The sequence below is a fragment of the Drosophila innubila genome (assembly GCF_004354385.1).
Source record: "Drosophila innubila isolate TH190305 chromosome 2L unlocalized genomic scaffold, UK_Dinn_1.0 4_B_2L, whole genome shotgun sequence".
NCBI classification, from domain to species: domain Eukaryota; kingdom Metazoa; phylum Arthropoda; class Insecta; order Diptera; family Drosophilidae; genus Drosophila; species Drosophila innubila.
In genome coordinates, this window is record NW_022995372.1 from 17,953,264 (window position 1) to 17,973,371 (window position 20,108).

The 20,108-nt window shown below is 39.1% G+C and overlaps 5 protein-coding genes and 1 non-coding gene across 6 annotated transcripts; 4 read left to right on the forward strand and 2 right to left on the reverse strand.

Moving 5' to 3' along the window:
- Window positions 1-192: 192 nt before the first annotated feature.
- Window positions 193-8,468, forward strand: LOC117780011 (WD repeat domain phosphoinositide-interacting protein 2). The gene is made up of 4 exons (XM_034616378.1): window positions 193-508; window positions 6,113-6,846; window positions 7,266-7,862; window positions 7,923-8,468. Exons 1-4 carry the CDS (start codon window positions 471-473, stop codon window positions 8,021-8,023), a joined length of 1,470 nt encoding a protein of 489 aa, XP_034472269.1. The 5' UTR covers window positions 193-470; the 3' UTR covers window positions 8,024-8,468.
- Window positions 2,862-5,671, forward strand: LOC117780010. Its single transcript, XM_034616377.1, has one exon. It carries the CDS (start codon window positions 3,047-3,049, stop codon window positions 5,120-5,122), a length of 2,076 nt encoding a protein of 691 aa, XP_034472268.1. The 5' UTR covers window positions 2,862-3,046; the 3' UTR covers window positions 5,123-5,671.
- Window positions 5,528-5,667, forward strand: LOC117782435. Its single transcript, XR_004617263.1, has one exon. It is a non-coding gene; the product is annotated as a U4 spliceosomal RNA (small nuclear RNA).
- Window positions 8,469-8,864: 396 nt separating the features above from the next.
- LOC117780012 (glutamate receptor ionotropic, kainate 2) lies at window positions 8,865-13,791 on the reverse strand. The gene is made up of 12 exons (XM_034616379.1): window positions 13,723-13,791; window positions 13,511-13,657; window positions 13,128-13,190; window positions 12,872-13,069; window positions 12,604-12,815; window positions 12,104-12,445; window positions 11,603-12,034; window positions 11,063-11,421; window positions 10,444-10,744; window positions 10,250-10,379; window positions 9,923-10,191; window positions 8,865-9,521 (listed from the first exon to the last, which is right to left on the reverse strand). The coding sequence occupies exons 1-12, from the start codon at window positions 13,766-13,768 to the stop codon at window positions 9,015-9,017; spliced, it is 3,006 nt and encodes a 1,001-aa protein (XP_034472270.1). The 5' UTR covers window positions 13,769-13,791; the 3' UTR covers window positions 8,865-9,014.
- Window positions 13,792-14,111: 320 nt separating this feature from the next.
- Window positions 14,112-15,000, reverse strand: LOC117780920 (cilia- and flagella-associated protein 299). Its single transcript, XM_034617615.1, has 2 exons — window positions 14,666-15,000; window positions 14,112-14,607 (listed from the first exon to the last, which is right to left on the reverse strand). The coding sequence occupies exons 1-2, from the start codon at window positions 14,987-14,989 to the stop codon at window positions 14,227-14,229; spliced, it is 705 nt and encodes a 234-aa protein (XP_034473506.1). The 5' UTR covers window positions 14,990-15,000; the 3' UTR covers window positions 14,112-14,226.
- A 545-nt stretch (window positions 15,001-15,545) lies between these two features.
- LOC117779943 (glutamate receptor ionotropic, kainate 1) lies at window positions 15,546-20,017 on the forward strand. Its single transcript, XM_034616297.1, is given in 12 exon segments — window positions 15,546-16,155; window positions 16,229-16,378; window positions 16,445-16,507; window positions 16,571-16,777; window positions 17,098-17,180; window positions 17,252-17,694; window positions 18,015-18,192; window positions 18,252-18,475; window positions 18,527-18,664; window positions 18,733-19,163; window positions 19,490-19,803; window positions 19,805-20,017. Coding segments are annotated over 12 exon segments (2,442 nt in total). The 5' UTR covers window positions 15,546-16,064; the 3' UTR covers window positions 19,925-20,017.
- Window positions 20,018-20,108: the final 91 nt, after the last annotated feature.

A 20,108-nucleotide genomic window follows, 5' to 3' on the forward strand; every position in this document is an offset into this window, starting at 1 on the left:
AACATTTTTAAAATATCCATAAAATTTTAAAAACAATTCTGCAAAAATTTTCAAAATTTTACCTTCAAACTTAAGAACAATCTTTGAAAAGGTATTTTTTAAAAACGTTACTATATTTTTCTTTTTGCCAAAAATGGTACGAACTGCCAGACTAAACATTTTTTCTGGGAAAGGTGGCAGCCTTTTGTTTTAAGACAAATGTAGCAGAAGCAAATAAGAAGAGCGTAGAAAAACAACAAAGACGGACAAAAACAAGTCGAAACTTAAATTTGTATCTGAGAATTTAAAAGTGACTTTTTGTGCGAATTCTCGAATTTTTGTTGTTGTGAAATAGTGCAATAAATTTTTATCATACAACATATCAAAACGAAAAAAAGCAAACGAAACAAACAAAAACAAAACCAGCCAGTGAAAGTGTGTGAAATAAAAGATACATCATAGATAAATAGCAACTGAAACAGATTGCTAAAATGGCAGCATATCAAATGAATTTCAACCAGGACTTTACGTAAGTTATAACAAATTCAATTGTCAACTTATTTGCAGACACACACAAAAAGCCTTGCTTCCAAATAAAGAAGGTCATTGTAGCAAAAAAAGTGGCAAAAAAAATGAGATACAACGACAAACGAGACAAGTAAACAAGCAAAACAGCTGCCGGGCGGGGGTGCGATGGGGAACAATGGCTGCTAATAGCTGAACTGTAACAATGCCTATCAGTACGTGTGTGTGTGTGTGAGAGAGAGAGCGTGTAGTGGTGTCGTTTGTTTATTAGAACATGCAAACAACCAGTTCTAATAAGAATAACATGCATACATTTATTATGAAATATAGTTTATGGACAGCGGGAGGGAAAGCATTAAGCTACACTAGTTTGCAAAGTAGCGAACCAAGATAATTACATGGATGGTACCGAAATGTGTGAAAATAACAGCTCAATAGATAATAAAGCAGCTCATTCCATTCTACATACTGTTAATAGTTCACATCTGACATCATCACAACAGAAAAGCAAGCAATGCATAAAATTAAAAGTTTGCTGTGCAGTGTAACAGTTTAGTTTGTGTGTACCAACTCAGATACACGCACTGACACACTGACACATTGTGTGCGTGTGTGTGTCTGTGTGCAACAGCTGATGCTGAATTTGACTTGCAATCTTATTAAACTTGTTTTTATTTATTTAAAGCTTTTTGTTGTATTAAAAGATTGTTTATTTCTACTCAGCTGATGTCATATTGAGGTATAACCCCGTTACTTGTAGCGCAACTGCTCTTTCTCTCTCTCTCTTTCTGTCTCTTTCTCTCGCTCTCTCCTAGGGTGCATGTGACGCACATATATAACAAAAACAAAAACAATCAATATTGCTTCTTATGGCGAAAATATGAAAAAGAAAAACACTTAACAACAAATACCTTTATTCAAGTATACATTAGCAATAACAAAGGCCACAACAACAAAGCTGATAGACGCGCGTCATAAAGCGAGAACAAAGAACGACTGAAGAAAAGAGATAGGAAGTTTTCTAATCAGAACAAATCAATTAGCTTTAAAAGCGCGCTGCGGGTGAATGCACCAACAAAAAAACCAATTAGACATTGATTTGATTGAATGCCAAGTTCAAGGGCACAGGTGCAATTGCAGTTGCAGGTGCAAGGGAAGCGCAGATAATGACAAGACGATGCCAAAGCACGCGTTGAATACCTGCGCGAATAGTGCAATTGAGTCAATATTGTTTTTTCTTTGTTATTGTTTACAATTTCCAGTTGTTGGTCATCGGTGTTATTGCGTGTCTTTTCGCTTCTCTTCTTTGCATACTCTTTTTTGTAGTTTCCAATCAGACTGTAGTTCAGTTCGTAGCATTTTCATTTTCAAATTCGAATTAAAATGTCGTCTGTAAACATTTTAAAATTTTATAATTGCTGAATGGGAGTAATGAAATTAAATAATTTAATTTGCTTTTAATGCGAAAAAGCCCCACTGCACCTGGTACTGTGAATTTTAATTTATAGCTGATGCGTCATTTTAAAATTAGCCAAAGTCAAAACAAAAATAATATACTTAATCATGTATAGTTAATATGCTAGTAAACAACACAGAACAAAAACAAATAATAATAAAAACAAACCGCAAACAAGGCTGTCGCGCTATCGATATTAAGAGGGGTCTGAATCCCCACCACATAAGGCATGGAGAAGAAGGCCTTGAGCCTCTTTTTATTTTTTGCTATAAACTAGTTTTAATGCCATGAAAACAATAACAATCACGGCTAAACAAATCGGCCGAGTAGACACACACGTGTTGCGCTCAGCATGAAATTTGTTGCTCTATCAAAACTTATCGTTTTGGGCGAACTGTGAATGAAACGTGCTTGAAATAAAATTGTTTCGCAAATATCTCAAGCCCAAACTTTTCCATGGTCGAATGGCTTTGTATAATCTCAAGTGCGAACGCGTAAAAAGCAAAGCAAACTCAAAGCTTTAAAGCTGTGCATTTTCAAAAAGAGCGCGCTCATGTGCTTTCTGCAGACAGAGGTCTGGCACCTCTGAGGACTATCGATAGGTTAAGTTATCGGTGATAGAGCTGTTTACAACGATTAAGATCGAAAATTTTAACAAAAATACAAACCAAAAATAAAAAATGATCTTTACGAATCCAAGGTCTGTCAGCGGTTACATTTTTAAGGTTGCCAGACGTTCACTGACCGAAATAATATCGAATATCATATCATAGTAGAATATCGACAAAATCGCATTGAATATCAAATCGTTTTCAGCTAAAATGTAGCCAATCAATATCTATATAATATAGATATCGCCATCGTTGTTCATCGTAGTTTAAAAAAGGTACGAAAATGTAGAATACCGAAAATGTACTAATTTTTTAAGTACAAAAATCAAACCAGATCGGATATTTTTACTGGATGGGCAACCCTCGATACACTCTAATATAAAAACAACAAAGCGAAATTGCATTTGACATTGAAAAAGGCGGAAATTGGAGCAGAATTTGATTTGCATTGAGGTTGGGAAAAATTAATTGTGCAATGGAGCAGCGTGCTAATTTCTTGGCTTTAACGCTCTTGGATGCGCTGGAAGATGAGAACGAGTCCGATATATTCTCAATGCTGGATAGGAACACTATCAACTCCAGCGTCGTGCCCTGTGAGCGCGGCTTGGCTCCGTTGCACTATGTGTGCGGGATGCAGAACGAGGAGTTGGCCCTGAAAATCCTGCAACGCTTTCTAGAGAGCGATCAGGTGGATGCGAATGTGTGCTGCGATGGAAACATGACGGCACTTCATATAGCTGCAATTTATGGTCGAGTGGAGCTGGTGCGCCTGCTATTGGAGCATGGTGCTCGACCGGATCTCATTGATGACGAGCACAAGATGCCCATGCACTATGCCATTGAGGAGTGCCACTTCGAGGTGCTGCAGCTGCTCAGCGATCACATATTAAAGGAGAAGCAGGCGAAGCAGGAGAAGCAACTGAAGCAGTCACTGAAAACGCCCAAGTCTATGATTAAGTATAACCACGATGTGACCTCGCCCTATTATATCAACATTACACACAGACGAAACAAGCCGCAGCCCAGTTTTCCCGATGAAATGGAGTTGGAGCATTCGGTGAATCTCTTTGCGCTCACCAGGGATCATCTGGAGGAGCTGTCAAACCGTGAGAAACCGTCGAGTGGTCGTCGCACATTAATTGAGAGCTGGCGGGATAAAGTGGAGCGTTCGCGTGTCCGCAAATCTATGTTGCAGGAGGAGCACGTTGAGGCCCTTGTGGATCAGGCCATGACCCAGGATGACTTTGACTATGAGCAGCATGTGCAGCAGACACTTAGGGAATCCGATCAGGAGCGAGAACGGGACCAGGATCAGGCAGCATCACAGCAACAAACCGCATCCGAAGCAGGTAGAGCCGCCTTTGGCCAACTGGTGGAGCAAGTGGCTCAAGCGTGTGTGCTGGAGCAGAGCTATCACACTGCACAGGATGAGATACAGACGCCCAAAAAGGAGGACTACTATCTGCAGATGACTGAAGCATATGTCCACACGGATGATGAGAATGGACTCGTCTTCTACGAGACCAAATTACTGCAGAATGCCGTCAAGAGTGTGCCAAGCAAGAGAAGGGAGAAGCAGGAGCATCTGAAAGTTCCGTCTCCTCCACAGCTGGACAGCAGTGTGAGCACAAATCTGACCCTGCCCCTGGACTACGAGACGGATGCACTGCGTGCGGAACTGACACAGTTGGGAGCACCAGTTGGACCCATCACTCGAACAACCAAACGACTGTATATCAAGCAGCTCATCAAGTACAAACGGAACACGGAGGCGTTGCTGGCGGCACAGAAGCATGCAAAGGCGGCACAAATCAAATACTCCGTGGAACTACATCACACGCTCCGTTCCCAGCCCGACTTCGATCACATCGCCAACGAGTACATGAAATATGAAATTCAGTCAGCTGCTCACTTTGCCACGGCTTCGACCACGACAAATGGACGACAGATGCGCGAGGGTCACCTGAAGCAGAGTTTCATCTACATGTTGATTGATCCACGGATCTCGCGCAATTTGCCGGGAGAGCGCAACTTCCTGGATCCCTTGTGCATTTGGTCACGCTTTCTGGATGCCATTTTCTACGTGGGCAAGGGCAAAAGCTCACGACCCTATGCCCATCTCTATGATGCAATGCGTCAGCATACGCGTGCCCATCAACAGCAGCATAATCCTGCAGAGAAACGAGGAAAGGCTAAACGCTGCCTGCTGATGCCAGAGCTGTTCAAGTCGCCGCCGCCAGCGGGAAGTGGCCCAGCTGGCAGCAGGAAACTCCAACGCATCCTGGACATTTGGCAGCATGGAAGCGGCGTCGTTTGCTTACATGTATTCCACAACATTCTGCCAACGGATGCATATACAAGAGAGGCGTCCATCATTGATGCACTCGGTCTCACACACTTGACCAACTTGAAGCGGGGGGATTACTATGGCCCGGCACAGATCTGGACAATGAAGCACAAGAAACAATTAGGAATCGCGCTGCTCCACAAGGCGATGCACATTTATTTGGCCGAAGGGGAATCCCAATTGTCGCCCAGTGACTTGATTTAGTAGCAATTGCAGTTCGTCCTTTTTTGCAATAAGTACCAAGTACAAAGTGTAGCAAGCCAAAATATTTTATAGCTGGATCTCAATTGTAGAATAAATTAATATGAAAACAAATACAAAACATATGTCATAAGTCAAAACAAACTAATTTTGCCCTTGTTGGTATTTATAAATACGCCACCTGTAGTTTTGTCTTACAACTGACGACACGCCATCTTTTGTCTGTTTATGAAAGCTTCATCAAAATACATAGGCATACAACAACAATTGCAGCCCAAAAGTATGCAGCACATTTCGTAACAACAAAACGTTTGTCTGCTTCCAATTTTAGCGTGAACGCTGCTTGGAATTCTCAACTGGTTCTAGTTACTCAACAATGTAGTAGTCGTTGAATTGCAAAGGAAAGTTATCTTTGCGCAGAGGCGATATCGTAACCAATGAAGTTCTACTGAGGTGCGATTATTGCTAGTTGAAAACTTTAACCAATACCCCGCCATGGGGACGTGAAATACCGTCCACTACGGCAATTTTTGGAAGCCCGAGAGGGCTAAATTCATAATAAATTTGAGTTAAACTCTTACTAAATTGTCACGAATATGTCACCTTTGCCATATTTTCATGATAGTTAATTTAAAGCTAGACTTGGCTGCTTTGTAATTTAACAAATAGAAATTGCTAAGATGTTCTGTTAGGTAGATAGATTGATATTTCGAAAATGAAATGAATATAATGACTTTTAGATAATATATAAATTATATTGCAAATTTAAAAGAACACTTCATTCTAGTACAAAATTACTTTTGTCTTGTTGTTGATATGTTTATTTTTATTTGAAAATAATAGAGAATGCGTTAGAGTTCCGGGGAACTTTAAAACACGGTTCAGATTTTAATGACGGGTTGACAGTTGTTGATAGTTTACAATTGAGTTTGAAGCTGATTACTAAGAATACTTTATACATATATTTATATATCGTTTTCTTTTCATTCGTAGATCTCTGTCTGTGCTGAGTAGCACTGGCCTGCGTTTATATTCGATAGGTGGTCAGGATAAAGTCGAGGAGATCTTTGCCAAGGACAATACGGAGCAAATAAGGATTGTGGAGCGGCTCTTCAACAGTTCTCTGGTGGTGCTGGTCACCTCACAGAAGCCCAACTGTCTGAAGATGCTGCACTTTAAGAAGAAACAGGACATCTGTAATTGCTTCTATCCCTCGGAGATTCTCTGCGTGCGGATGAATCGACAGCGTTTAATTGTCTGTCTGGCCGAGAGCATACACATACACGATATACGCGACATGAAGATCCTCCACTCCATTGAGAACATTGCGCCAAATGAGCTGGGACTCTGTGCGCTTTCCCTCAATTCGCACCTAGCGTTTCCCATCTGCCAATCCAGCGGTGAGCTGCGTATCTTCAATGCCAACAAACTGAGAACGGGCATGACAATTAAGGCACATGACACGCCCCTTTCAGCGCTTACCTTCTCGCCCAGCGGAGCTCTATTGGCAACCGCCTCCGAGCGAGGCACTGTGATACGTGTCTTCTGTGTGAAGAATGGACAGCGGGTGCAGGAGTTCCGGCGAGGAGTCAAGCGCTGTGTTCGAATCGCATCTCTGGTCTTTGCAGCGGGCGGTGACTTTCTGTGCGCCTCCTCCAACACGGAAACGGTGCATGTCTTCAAGATCGATGCGAAGGCTGTGGAAGTGGCGGAACTCAAGGCCATAGGTTAGTGGATAATGATGAGTTCTGGTCATGGGCATTTTTATAGTTCGACAAAAATCAATATGAAATATTTAGATTAAAAAAAGTAATTTTCATATCTGGCTATTAAGCGGTTTTTTTTATTGAGAGATACTCTTTTTTTAAATTCAATAACCTGTAAAATCTACATAAATTTGCCGAAGATTCGAATCTCGCTGATCTACCTTTTTTTGTTTAATTTTGTACTTGAAATTTTTATTATAAATCGTTATTTTTATTTGATTTGTTTTTATATAAGTATGTCTGCAAAGAATGAATCAACATTTAAATACCATTAATATATATCTGAAAGAAAATTGTTTGATAAAATGAGATCTATCTTTTGAAATGCCTATATGCTAGCAAAGTCGGAGTATCTAACCTCTTATCTCTCTAATACATAGCTGAAGTGGCGGCCAAGTGCGACAGCCTGTCTAAAGAAGCGACGACGACGACGACGACGACGACTTCGAAAGCGACAGGTGTAAAAGCAACGGCAGAGGAAGCGACAGAAGCTGCTCCTGCTCCGGCTGCAGCCAGCTGGGGCGGCATGTTCACCAAGGCGGTGTCATCGTTGTTGCTGCCGGCTCAGGTGAGCGAAGTGCTGGCCCAGGATCGAGCCTTTGCTACGGTAGCGTTGCCCCAGTCGGGTCTGAAGAACATCTGTGCACTGACACGGGTGCAGAAAGAGCTGCGTCTGTTGATTGCCTGCGAGGATGGATTCCTCTACATGCACGACTTTAACGTGGAGCGAGGTGGCGCTTGCAAGTTGCTGGCGGTGCACGATCTACGTGGTGCTCTCGAGGACGTCATTGAGCTGCAGCTGAGCGAGAGTGTGATGCGTACGCCATCAAAGCCTCTGCCAGCAACAACAATGCCACAACAATCGTTGACCATGCTAAAGAGCTGTGCGGCCAGTGTGCTTATCGAGAATCCAGATCCGGCGCCGGATAATAGCTATGCGGGCATATTGCGTGGTGAGCAGGCGGATGCCATGTCAGGTGAGTGGGAATGATGACTTACCAGATGGATCGCTTGCTCATCAGTGTCTTCCCCCTCAGATTCTGCCAAATTTCGCAAGCTTTGCGATGCCATTGACACGCCCACAAAGCTGTACGACGAGCGACAGTTTCCGCCCGTGGCCATCGCAGCAAAGGATTGACAGCGACGCCATGCCCACAAAGATATGATGGTTGTCGAGAAATCTCAGTGTGGTTAAGAACGCTCTCTGCATTTCGAAATGTCCAAACAGTTGTTAAAAAATCCCAAAAAAAATTTATGAAATTAGCTAATTATTTAAAGCAATTTATTATAGTTTAACAAAACATTAAAAAACAAAAACAATTAAAAAAAAAAACAAACACTCGTCAGAGGAAAATCGCAAAAAAAAGTATTTTAGTTAATACGATAATGTAATTAATGTCTATGCTTAGCAATAATTAATTCATTGCTAATTTATGCAATTCGTTTTTGTATATAACTAACTTTAACTTGTAACTTTTAGGTCAAAATTAAACTCTCGGCATTCTCATTTCGATAGTTGTTCTCTCTACTTTGTAAAATATATGTATTTATTTATACGGGAAAATCTAATTTAATCTTATGTACGAGTATAACAAAAAACATTGTTCGGAAGAAGCTCAAATATCCAAAACCGAAACAGAAAAAAAGAGTAAGGAGTAGAAAGATAACTAATCGTCTAAATGTACCTTAAACAATGAGCAACAACAAACGTATTCAATTAGCTTTGCAAGTAAATAATTAATATTAATCTTTCAAATATGAATATGACTAAGTATTAAAAAAAAAAAAACTACAATTTACAAACTGAGATTCTCCTAAATCAATTAAAACCATTTATCAATTAAAAAAAAAAATATCAAGTCAATATGCCCAAATCAGAAAAGAGAAAACCGTCAAAAAAAATAAAATCCGCAAAAAACCCAATTAAACATTGTTCTTAGTAATACTTTTCCTTTGAAAGCGTATAGTGTTTAACCCTTTAATGACCAACTTTTTGAAGAATTTTTGTAATTCAAAAGCCAAAATAGTTTGTAAATGCATTTTTGTATGTGTTATAAACTTCCAATTCAAAAGATTGTATTAGCTTGGGTCATTAATGGGCTAAGCACTATTTCAAATATACGTTGTTTTTAGATTCCATCGCTTAATTTGCTTTCGCGTTGTTCCTTCGACTGATCTGGCTCATGCTGATGATGATGATGGTGGTGATGATGATGATGATGATGTCTCCGCTGTGGCATTTGTGGTGGAGGATCATCCACCTGCTGCTCATTTTCTGGCCTTTGCTCCGGCTCTGTATCAACACTCATTTGTGTGGATTTATCCAATTTCCAGCCAATTTCAATGGGAGGCGTTTCCGTCCTATGAGATTTCAACGAGAACATGGAACCAATTTTCTTGAGCTTGCTGTGCACCGAGGATTCCACATCGCCTGAGCTCTTGAGACTCTTGCTGGATATGCCCAATGACTTGGAACGTGATGAGCGCGACTTGGAACCCTTTGATTTGGACGAAGAGCTGGATGACGAAGAGGATGACGAGCTGTGAGATCCGACGCTAGTGCGCACCGGCTTGGTGGTTATCCAAATACATAAAGCAAACATAACCTCCGCCTTGAGAGCTTCCTTCAGCGAGATCTGTGAGGGAACATGCAAAATTGTTTTGAATATTGTTTTGTATTCAACATCTAATTGATAATAATTGGGCCAACAATAAAATATTAATTCAAAATTCACTTTCTTAACAAAAGCTAAAAGTTTATGTTGTTAATTATAAAATGTTAATACAGATTATTGGCCTAAAATAGTTTGCAGTTTATATTACGAATTGTAAAAGCTTAAAGTATCTAGAAAAACTGGCAAACAATTAAGAAAAGAATAATATTAATTTTGTATTAAGTTGAAGCAAGACTCGAACCTTATCCTTCAGTTAAGATCTCTGTAGTCATACCGATATCAGGCTCTATATCTCGAGTCACCGAACGGAATCTCCTCCAATATTTTGGAGATTTGCCGCCATGATCAAAACTAGAACTCACCTTCTCCTCTATGGCCACTGTTTTGACATTCCAAAAGAACTCTGTGCAGCCCAGGACCATGGCTGCCATTAGACCCAAACCCAAAACGAGAAAGACGCCACCGACATTCTCTAGACCCAATTCCGGGGTATCAGCATCCCCCTCCTCGTCGCCCCCGCAGCTGCCACCGCCATGCATTTCCTTCCACCATTTGCGCTTCAGCTCCGAGAGAACTCCCAACTCACCCAACTTCAATACTGCGCCACTTATCTGCTTGCGATAGGGTGAGTCTGAAAGAAAGCCAAGTCTTCATTATTTTAGGCCCATACAACTCAATGGATAACCTACTAAAGGGCATTGCAATGCCGTAACTTTTGTAATCCAGCCAGCCGCCGATTTGCATAAGGTCACATTTACGTTCCACATTGTACTCCAACGTTGTGGATTCCATGAAGAATGCATACAGATTTTTACCTTTCTGAGAGACGAGTGAACTTTTAGAATAAGAAATGAAAAAAACTTTAAAAGATTTTTTTACTAACCTGAACACGTTCCACGCCCTCGTCGTTAGTTTTGGTAAAGACAGAGGGTCTAGCACTCTCCATTGCTGTCCACATCTTTTGATATGTACTGAAATTGGAATCTCTGAAGAAGCCCAAAGTGGAGCCACCGAGTAGTGCACCATATTTGATCTTGTTCTGGGAAGCCAGATCCTCGGCACTGTTAATAGAGCTCGCTTGTCTCGAATTGGTCAAAAAGGCCGCCAAATTAGCCGTATAGGAATTTAACATCATGAGTGCAAAGAACCACCACATTCCCGTAACCAGACGCGTTGAAGCTGCTCTACAGGGTGAATTACAAATGTGATTATTTAATTAACTTATTAAATTAAATTATAATTAATTGTGCTTTTCTTGATTCTACACTGAAAATAATTATATATTAACCATATTATTAAAATGATTAAATGGTAAAATATTAATTTTTTGTATGACTGCTTAGAGTATTCCATAAAGTTAATGTGCTCTTTAAATAATACCCATTACTTGTAGAATACGGTGGTATATTGTATTGGATTGAAAATCGTCCTCGTTTTTACTTTTTTTGCTTAAAAAAAACTCGCAAAGTTTCTAATTCTAATTTGCATCTAATTCTACTCACTTGGGCAATATATCGCAACCCTGACCCATAAGCGAACCTATAGACAGCCACATGGTATTGTGCAAAAACCAGATATTCTCCACCTCCTCCGGTTCCTTGCAGGGATGCGGATTCTCCCAATCGTCGGGGGCCATGCGAGCCAATGCGAATAGTAAAAATGATATAAACAGATAGGCGGAACCCATATAGATCCAGACATCCAGCGAGAAGGGCGACAGAAAGGAGAACAAATCCGTGGGTGGTATGGGTGGCTTTGAGAATAGAATACTAATACCCAGATTCATAAAAGGTGGCGTAAAGTCTACGGCTTGACGTCTTGATGAGGTCATGGTCAGATCACATATTCCCAGATCAGCATTCTGTAATGGGATGGAAGACGAGAGTTTACTTTCAGTTCAGGCGATTACAAAATTATTATAATGTTTGTAATTGTCATTTAATTGATAGTAGAAAATCGAAAAACAGATAAACTTCAATGGGAAGTATAAAAAAAGTAAATGATTATTACACACGTTTCCCAATTCCACATTTTTAACTCACCCCATCGAGCAGCTGTCTTACAATACCATCCCAGGTTTCTGTAACCTTATTGAGACTACCATATTTGCCATCTGGTGACATACGGAATTCATATTTGAAATTCAGCATGCGTGCTATGTTATCAATGAGATCCATGGAGTAGCCCTCGTAGCGAGCATTTCCCAGCAAGATTTCTCCCTCTTCGGGCTCTTTTAGGGTCAAAAATGGTGCTCCGATGCGCGAGGAGATGATAAAGGTCTTGTTGGACAGCTTTTGACCCACACGCTTTTCGCTCTCCTCATCATCGTTGAGCACATCTAAACCGTTGACTGGATCCCAGATGGCAAGATCTAAAAAGCCGCCAGCTTCGATTTCCATGAAGCGTAGACTGAAGAAGCTCCGCTGTCCATATTCGTTAAAGTCGACGCGACCCGTAGCGACCTCCTCGGACCGCTATCAAAATCGAATAACTTTAGATTAAAAGATATTTGCATTGACTTCAAATACTACAAGAAATCTTACGGCTTTCATAAACTCAATAATTCGTCTGCCTTGCGGCCAGGGTTTTTTGCGCTTGCACTCAATCTCTGGCGCTTTCAGCTCCTCGATGATCCCAAGTTCGGTGAGACCCTTTGAGAATAGCCAGACTGCATCGTTGAGCAATATCATCTGACTTTTGACCTGTGTGGGCAGCACTTTATAATAACGACCCTCACGTTTCTCCCGCTCCTCCCAATCATGCACCACATTCTTAATGTGAAAGTCTGTTGGATCCATCAACCGAACTGTCGTTATGTTGGCATCCACGTTGAAGATGTCGCCCAGCTCCAATGTGTGTGTATCAAGCAGGGGTATAAACACGCTCTGTAAATGGATTAAATTACTTATGTTGAAGAAAAAAAACTTCTTTCTTGACTTCTTAAGCATATAAAAGAATTTATTAAAAAATTAAAATTCTGTTAAAGAATCTAAATGTTAATTTTTTTTTATTAATTTTACTTCTTGGTTTTTCAATTCCTCACCTGATATTCACCCAACATTTTGAGGTCATTGGCCTGTTCCAATATGCTCAGTAGATTTTCGGCGGAGCAATGTAAAATTAGACAGTTATCGGTGGATAGTTTAATTTCCTTTAAAAAAGGTCTATGATCCTCATCTGGCCCCAACTGCCTGACCGTTGTTGGATTACTATCCGGATCGCCAATCTGAAGTATATCTTGCAGCTGTTGCAATTCTGAATGCAGAAAATTATCGGACTGAGCACACTTGCAATATATTTTATTCTCTTACCCTTCTCGGATTCATAGATAACTGTAAAGCTGCGCCATCCAAAACTTTGCACAATTTCTGCAAAGCCTTGAGCCAAAAGTAGATTATCGGGATGCAAATTGATGGTCATAGTTGACTGTTCATATAGACGAGTATCGGGCTGCCAATCATACACAATATGTGGTATATCCAAGGTATGACAAATCGATGCAATTATATCTGGAAAATTACAAAGTCTTTTAGTATACTATATAGTACTCGTAATAATCAAACTTGCCTGAACTACTGCCAGTGCTGGGTCCAAAAATGGCAATAACTCCCTGCGAAATCAGGTTACAAACTGTAAGTAAAGTACATTTTTAATGTAATTAAATCATAAGAATTTTTTAATTGGCAATTTACTACATATTTTGAGATAAGTACGTTTATAAAGATATCGAGCCCCTTATGCGAAAATTAAAATTTTACAGTTTTACAGAGAGACTCTTTTAAATATCGGTTGTTGTATGTCTTGTGTCGCTTACGTTATAATTGATTGGCCAATATCTTCGTAAACATATACAATAAAAATAAAATACTGTCACTGTTTGTCATAGCTATACACGATTTATCACCTCATTCATAAATATATATTTATAATATTTTCTTCTTCGTATTCACCTGTTTTCTCCATTATAAAACTGTCATCTGTGTTGGCATAGACCACCACTGGGACGAGTTCTATATTTCTTTCCAAAATATTAGCACGATCAACAGCCGTGCGAAATGCTATTTCCGCCTCATCCTTGTCCGATGTAAAAATGCTGCCTAGAATGAAAAAGTGCAAATATAGAATTTCTGAATGCAGCTGACCCAGTTTTTAGGGTACTTACCCACCATAAATTTCTCCCTGTCTGCGACAGAGTGCACCACTAGCATCACCAGCCAATATATATATTTGAACCACATTTTATTAAAATATTCGCATTTAAATAGGATTATTAAAGTTTTCAATTGGTATTTTTTGTCTTTTGCTGATGATGTAAAAGTTGCTAAGAAATTTGCAACTATAACGTTGAGAGGTCTAGAATACAATGAGCTATGTCGCCCATATACATAGATGAATAAAACTCAACTGAACTATGCTAATTTTAAAAGTTAGATCTCAGCATACCGACAGTTTAGAGAGAATAAGAGAGCGTGAGAGCGCCCTCTGTTGTTTGTTGTGCTAAACATATTCTAAACAACAAGGTAGAAAGACAAAGAGAAACAAATTTTGTTATTGGACTTTCGCCAGCGAATCGAGTACTTTTACTACTTAATTTCTTATAATTATTAAAAAGGTACATTAATAAGATACATTTGTTTAATTTGATATGGCAAATTCTCAAATACAGCTATACCTTTTTGCGGACAACATGGTCATAAAATACGACAGTACCATATATAGGGGAATCAGCCATTGAACGATTTACATTTCTCGAAAACTTATTCCATGCTCCAGCCACAGGAATCAATTTATGATCACCTTTGTGCATAAATATCATGCCAAGAACATCATCGTGCATTACCTTGAAATTATCGCTATCGTTAAATAGGACCTCATTGTTTCTATTATTTCTGTAGCTCAGATGATATGACCTTGGTTTTAGCTTCGCATGACCTTCAAATATACCTTTCCAATCGGTGTGCTTAAAGGAATTGCGAATCGCATTGTGCCAACTCATTCCCAAATCGATATAGCCCGAAATCAATTCACACGAGATAAACACAATTGTCTGCGAAAAACTTTATTTGAATCTTACACGTAATTGACTCAATTAATTTTCGGCTTACCGATAACACTTTGTTGAATATTTGTGATTCACGATGTTTGAACTGAAGTAGGACTGGATCGGTGTTATCGGGAGACATAAATCTACTAAATGGCTGGATGCCCATTATTTTTGGTCGTAACGATTGCTTTGCCAAATTGGTTCGCCTCGCAAACTCCCTCTCTTCGTAGGGTAGTTCTGTGGAGCGATATCCCAATTTGACAATGGAACGTGCGATCTTTTTGTTCCCCAAATACATAGCATCTTTTTTTGTTGTGAATGAGTCCAGATAATCCTCATAGTTTTTAAAATATACAAGTCTTAAGTCCACAGTTTCGTCAACCATTTTTTTTTTTTTTTTTTCTAGTTCATGGGACAAGCGGTTAGCTAAGACATGCAGCATCGTTAGTTAACCATCTCACCTCTTTAATAATTAATATTTAAGTTTTTTTTTTTCTTAATAGAACTTAAAATCTAACTGGTTTTAAATCAACTGACAATAATTTCATTGAAAGTTCCTAGAGTCAGCTAAAACATAAGTAGATATAGTTTCGTATATAAATATATATATACTTCTGTAATGTTAAATTTTTTTTTTATTTAGTTGTCAATATAAAAAAATTGTAGTTTTGGTAAAAGTTTTCATATTTGAATCATTTTATCCGTACTGATCTCCTGAATCTACTTTGACAGTGATTTTTATAGTACTTTAATGTGTTCATTGACTAACAGACATTTAATAGATTTGACAAGATCAAAAGTATAATTGACTACTTTGGAGATCAAAACATCTGCCAAGAGCAAACAAAAGCAAGAACATCATATGCTATTTGACACACAATATGAAAAGTCCCTGACAAACATAACGCAAAAAAAAAAAGAGAGAACAAGAAACACAAATAAATCGAAAAGGAATGAATAAGGAAAATGTCGAAAAAAAAATCAACACATTGAATGGTAGACTAGATGCCGCCTACGTCATCGACAAGCGCCATAAATAATGCTATGCTACGACAAATGGCACATGGCAATTCCTCAAGAGACTGAGAGAAACAAAAGAGAAAATAGAAGAGAGAACCGCAGTCTATATTTATATATATATATGAGAAGACTTGAGTTATTGCCAGATGAACAGTTGGACAGTTGGAGAGCGGGACACAGTTAGGCCGGGCGGTCAGTGTGCGTGCTAAGCGCTCCAAGACTGGATGCTGCGGTCGCTTGGAGTAACAGCTGAAAATAAAATACAAAATACTATATACATTTAAAAAAAAATTTACGTAATTTTGTAGTGTGTGTGTGTCCGTTTGCATAGCTAGAAATTCAACAACGAAATGGCCACTGCATTTAGAAAATTCAATTAGTTTGAGTGCGTTGTTTAGCTAGTATTTTAAAATATATATATTTTTTTTCTTTTTGGAAAAATGCATTTGTATCCAGTTTACATTTACGCTGTGTTATTTTTAAAGTATGCCCTCGCTTTTGGCGAAGAGAGGCATACAAAAATCATAGTGGGTATGTTTTAAGATACCACAATATTATCATATTTATCCCAGTAATGTTGACATCTTAAAATAAAAAAATAAAGGCGCCATTTTCTTTGAAAATGAAAGGCAAATCGAATTAGGTTTCGACCAGGCCCTGCGTGAGGTGAACAACTTGAAATTCTCGGAGCTACAGTTTACATCCATCAAACGATATATGCCAACCAATGATAGTTTCCTACTCCAACAGATCAGTAAGTATTCAATATAATACTCAATATTCATGTACAGACTGATATCAGGCCACATCTTCCGCGTAGCTTGTGAACTAATTTCCAATGGCGTTGCGGCTATTTTCGGACCAAGTTCAAAGGCAGCGAGTGGTACGTTTGACGGACCATATGCTGTGATCATTATTTTGTAATCGCCTTGTGTTGTTTTCGTAGATATTGTAGCGCAAATCGCAAACATGACCGGCACTCCTCATATTGAATTTGATTGGAAAGCCGAGGCAACGCGTCAGGAGCATTTAAATAATCGGATGACTGTAAATGTGGCTCCTTCGTTATCAGCATTATCCCGTGCTTATTACGAGATTATCAAAACTAACTATGAGTGGCGCACCTTTACGCTAATCTATGAAACGCCAGAGGGTAAGTTATTATTAGCATAATACAGTTTCGATCAACGCCGTGGACTTCTTACGAGCTGAGTCACTTGATTCTGGCATAAAGTTAGAGTGTTGCATAATGCAGAAAAATCAAATACGTGTGCTTCACATAAATTATTATTATTATTTTTTTTTTGATACGATTATTAATAATATGAGCACGCTACATGCTATTTTATTATTTAAAGTGCAATTTAAAGAATTAACAGAACAGGTAAGTAACAGATTTTAAACATTCACTTTATGAGGTTCGTAAACCCAGCTTAAATGTATTTTCATGAACATCGTGATGATTTCTGAAAGTTAACATCGACTTTACCTGGATAAGTTCGCTTGTCAACGACTCTACTTTAAACTTAAAATGGACTCACTTGAGTGAAGTGGATGTGAGTAGTGCCTTGAAATGAAATATGTATAAAATTAACAATGTTATGATTTGGTTCTCTTTATCTTTTAGCAAATTCTTGGTAGTCAAATGATGCTGCCTATACTCATCTATGATGCTGTGGTACTGTTTACCAACTCTATACGTAATGTGATCACTGCGATGCAACAGTATCATCCACCCAACAGCGATTGTGGTGCACGTTTTAGTGGCCCCTGGATAATGGGTGACTATATCATAAGTGAAATGAAATCTATATCGGAGGACGATGTTGAGCCGCATTTTAAAACGGAAAACATGAAACTGAATGAGTATGGACAGCGCACACATTTCAATTTGGAAATCTACAAGCCAACGGTTAATGAGCCCCTGATGATTTGGACGCCAGATAATGGCATTAAGATAAGAAAACTGAATCCAGAAACTGAAAGTTCAGCAGCAGCAACGGATTTTTCGGTGCAACGCAAGGTCTACACTGTGGTGACACATTATGAAAAGCCATACTTCATGATGAAGTGCGTTTAGTAGCTATTTTATAGATAGGCGGTGGGCAGCTTGTAGTTCACCTAAGCTCACAAAATGCATATCTTTATGTTATTCAAATTGGCATCACTATGTCGCCATATTCATTGTCGATAAGAAAGCAACCACAACAGCAAAAACAAAGAACAACATAACAAAACTCATGCTCTGCTTCGAGTCGAGGCGCTGAACACATATTGTTTTAGACCCTGCTGTTTTTGTAGAGCTTACTTGAAAAATTTGGTTGCCCGGTCCTGATGAAGATAATAGATTATGTGGAGTATTCATAATCTTATTTGTTGTGTACTTTTAGAGAAGATCACGAGAACTACAGAGGGCAGGAGAAGTTTGAGGGATATGCCGTGGATCTGATTGGAAAGCTATCTGAGCTTATGGAATTCGATTATGAGTTTATGATTGTCAATGGCAACGGTAAATATAATCCTGACACTAAACAGTGGGATGGCATAATACGCAAGCTGATAGATCATGTAAGATCGATTGTTTCATAACAGTTGAAGCTAATATTAAATAATTGATTCCTTAACAGCATGCACAGATTGGAGTCTGTGATTTGACGATCACTCAACTGCGTCGATCGGTTGTCGATTTCACAGTGCCGTTTATGCAGCTCGGAATTAGCATATTACATTATAAGAGTCCGCCGGTACAAAAGAATCCTTTCGCCTTCTTGGATCCCTTTGCGCTAGATGTATGGATCTATGTGATATTTGCACAGTTGGTAATGACATTGGCATTTGTGCTGATTGCGAGGTGAGTGATGACTTTTTAACTTTCGGTTTAAACTAATTTTATACGGTGTAGACTCTCCTATCGCGAGTGGATGCCACCGAATCCCGCCATTGTTGATCCCGATGAGTTGGAGAATATCTGGAATGTAAATAACAGTTGCTGGTTAATGGTTGGTTCAATAATGCAACAGGGTTGCGATATATTGCCCAGGTTTGAGTAGTTCCAAGTGGGAAACCCTTCATATATAACAAGAAATTAAGGTCCTATTAAAATTCCAGAGGTCCCCATATGCGCATTCTAACTGGAATGTGGTGGTTCTTTGCCCTAATGATGCTCAGCACTTATACGGCCAATTTGGCGGCCTTTTTGACCAGCAACAAATGGCAGAGCACCATCAAAAGCTTGGGAGATTTGATTGAGCAGGATGAAGTGAGCTTTGGCAGTATGAGCGGAGGTAGCACCTCTTTGTTTTTTTCAGAATCAAATGATACCGACTATCAGCGTGCCTGGAATCAAATGAAAGGTTTCAATCCCTCCGCATTTACCAGCAACAATGGAGAGGGTGTTGAACGTGTTCGTAAGGAGAAGGGCAAATACGCTTTCCTTATGGAGACAACCAGCATGACATATAACATTGAACGCAATTGCGATTTACGTCAGATTGGCGGACAAATTGGGGAAAAGCATTATGGATTGGCTGTGCCTTTAGGTGAGTTAAGATTTAATATGAACTTAGTAGAGTTAAGCCTATCAGTTAAGTGAAATATTTAAATACTTCGAGGTTTCCAAGATTATGTTCTCATCAGTTGTTCTTGCGCTGTGATTTTTCTTTTTCGTCAGAGAGGAGAAACTATTATTATTCGTAAATTATAACACAGATTTACTATATTAAAAATTTGTTTATAAAATGTTCATATATAAATTTGCAGAAAAATAAAATTAGCAAGGACGTCGATACATTTAGTTTAATTATGCTGTATATTAATAAATAAATAATTTTATTTCCTCATTAAATATTTTAATTATGTATTGCAGGCGCCGATTACCGTACAAATTTGAGCGTTTCGATTCTACAGTTGAGTGAAAAGGGTGAACTCTATAAGCTGAAGAACAAATGGTGGAAGAAGCATAATGTAACCTGCGAAATGTTTCATGAGGTGGATGGCGATGAGTTGTCCATCATTGAGCTGGGTGGTGTTTTTCTGGTACTCGCTGGTGGAGTTGTCACTGGCGTTATTCTGGGCATCTTTGAGTTCCTCTGGAATGTGCAAAATGTGGCCGTGGAGGAGCGGGTTACGCCCTGGGAGGCATTAAAGGCCGAGCTGATATTTGCTCTGAAGTTTTGGGTAACGAAAAAAGCCCATGCGTATATCCAGCAGTAGTAGCAGCAGTGCTGATAAATCATCCAGACGATCTTCGGCATCCAGGCGCAGTTCTAAGGAGAAAACGCGCAGCAAGACGGCCAGTTAGAAAATAAAGATAGGCAACAAATTTGTTAATAAGTTTTGAAATCAAGTTGTATAAATGTTTGCAAGAAAATACAACAATTGGTTAATGATTATATATGCTCGTCATTTTATTATATTTTTATTAATAGAATTTTCTATAGAGATATTTTTCTGTCAAGCGTTTTTTATGCTATTTGAAATGCCCT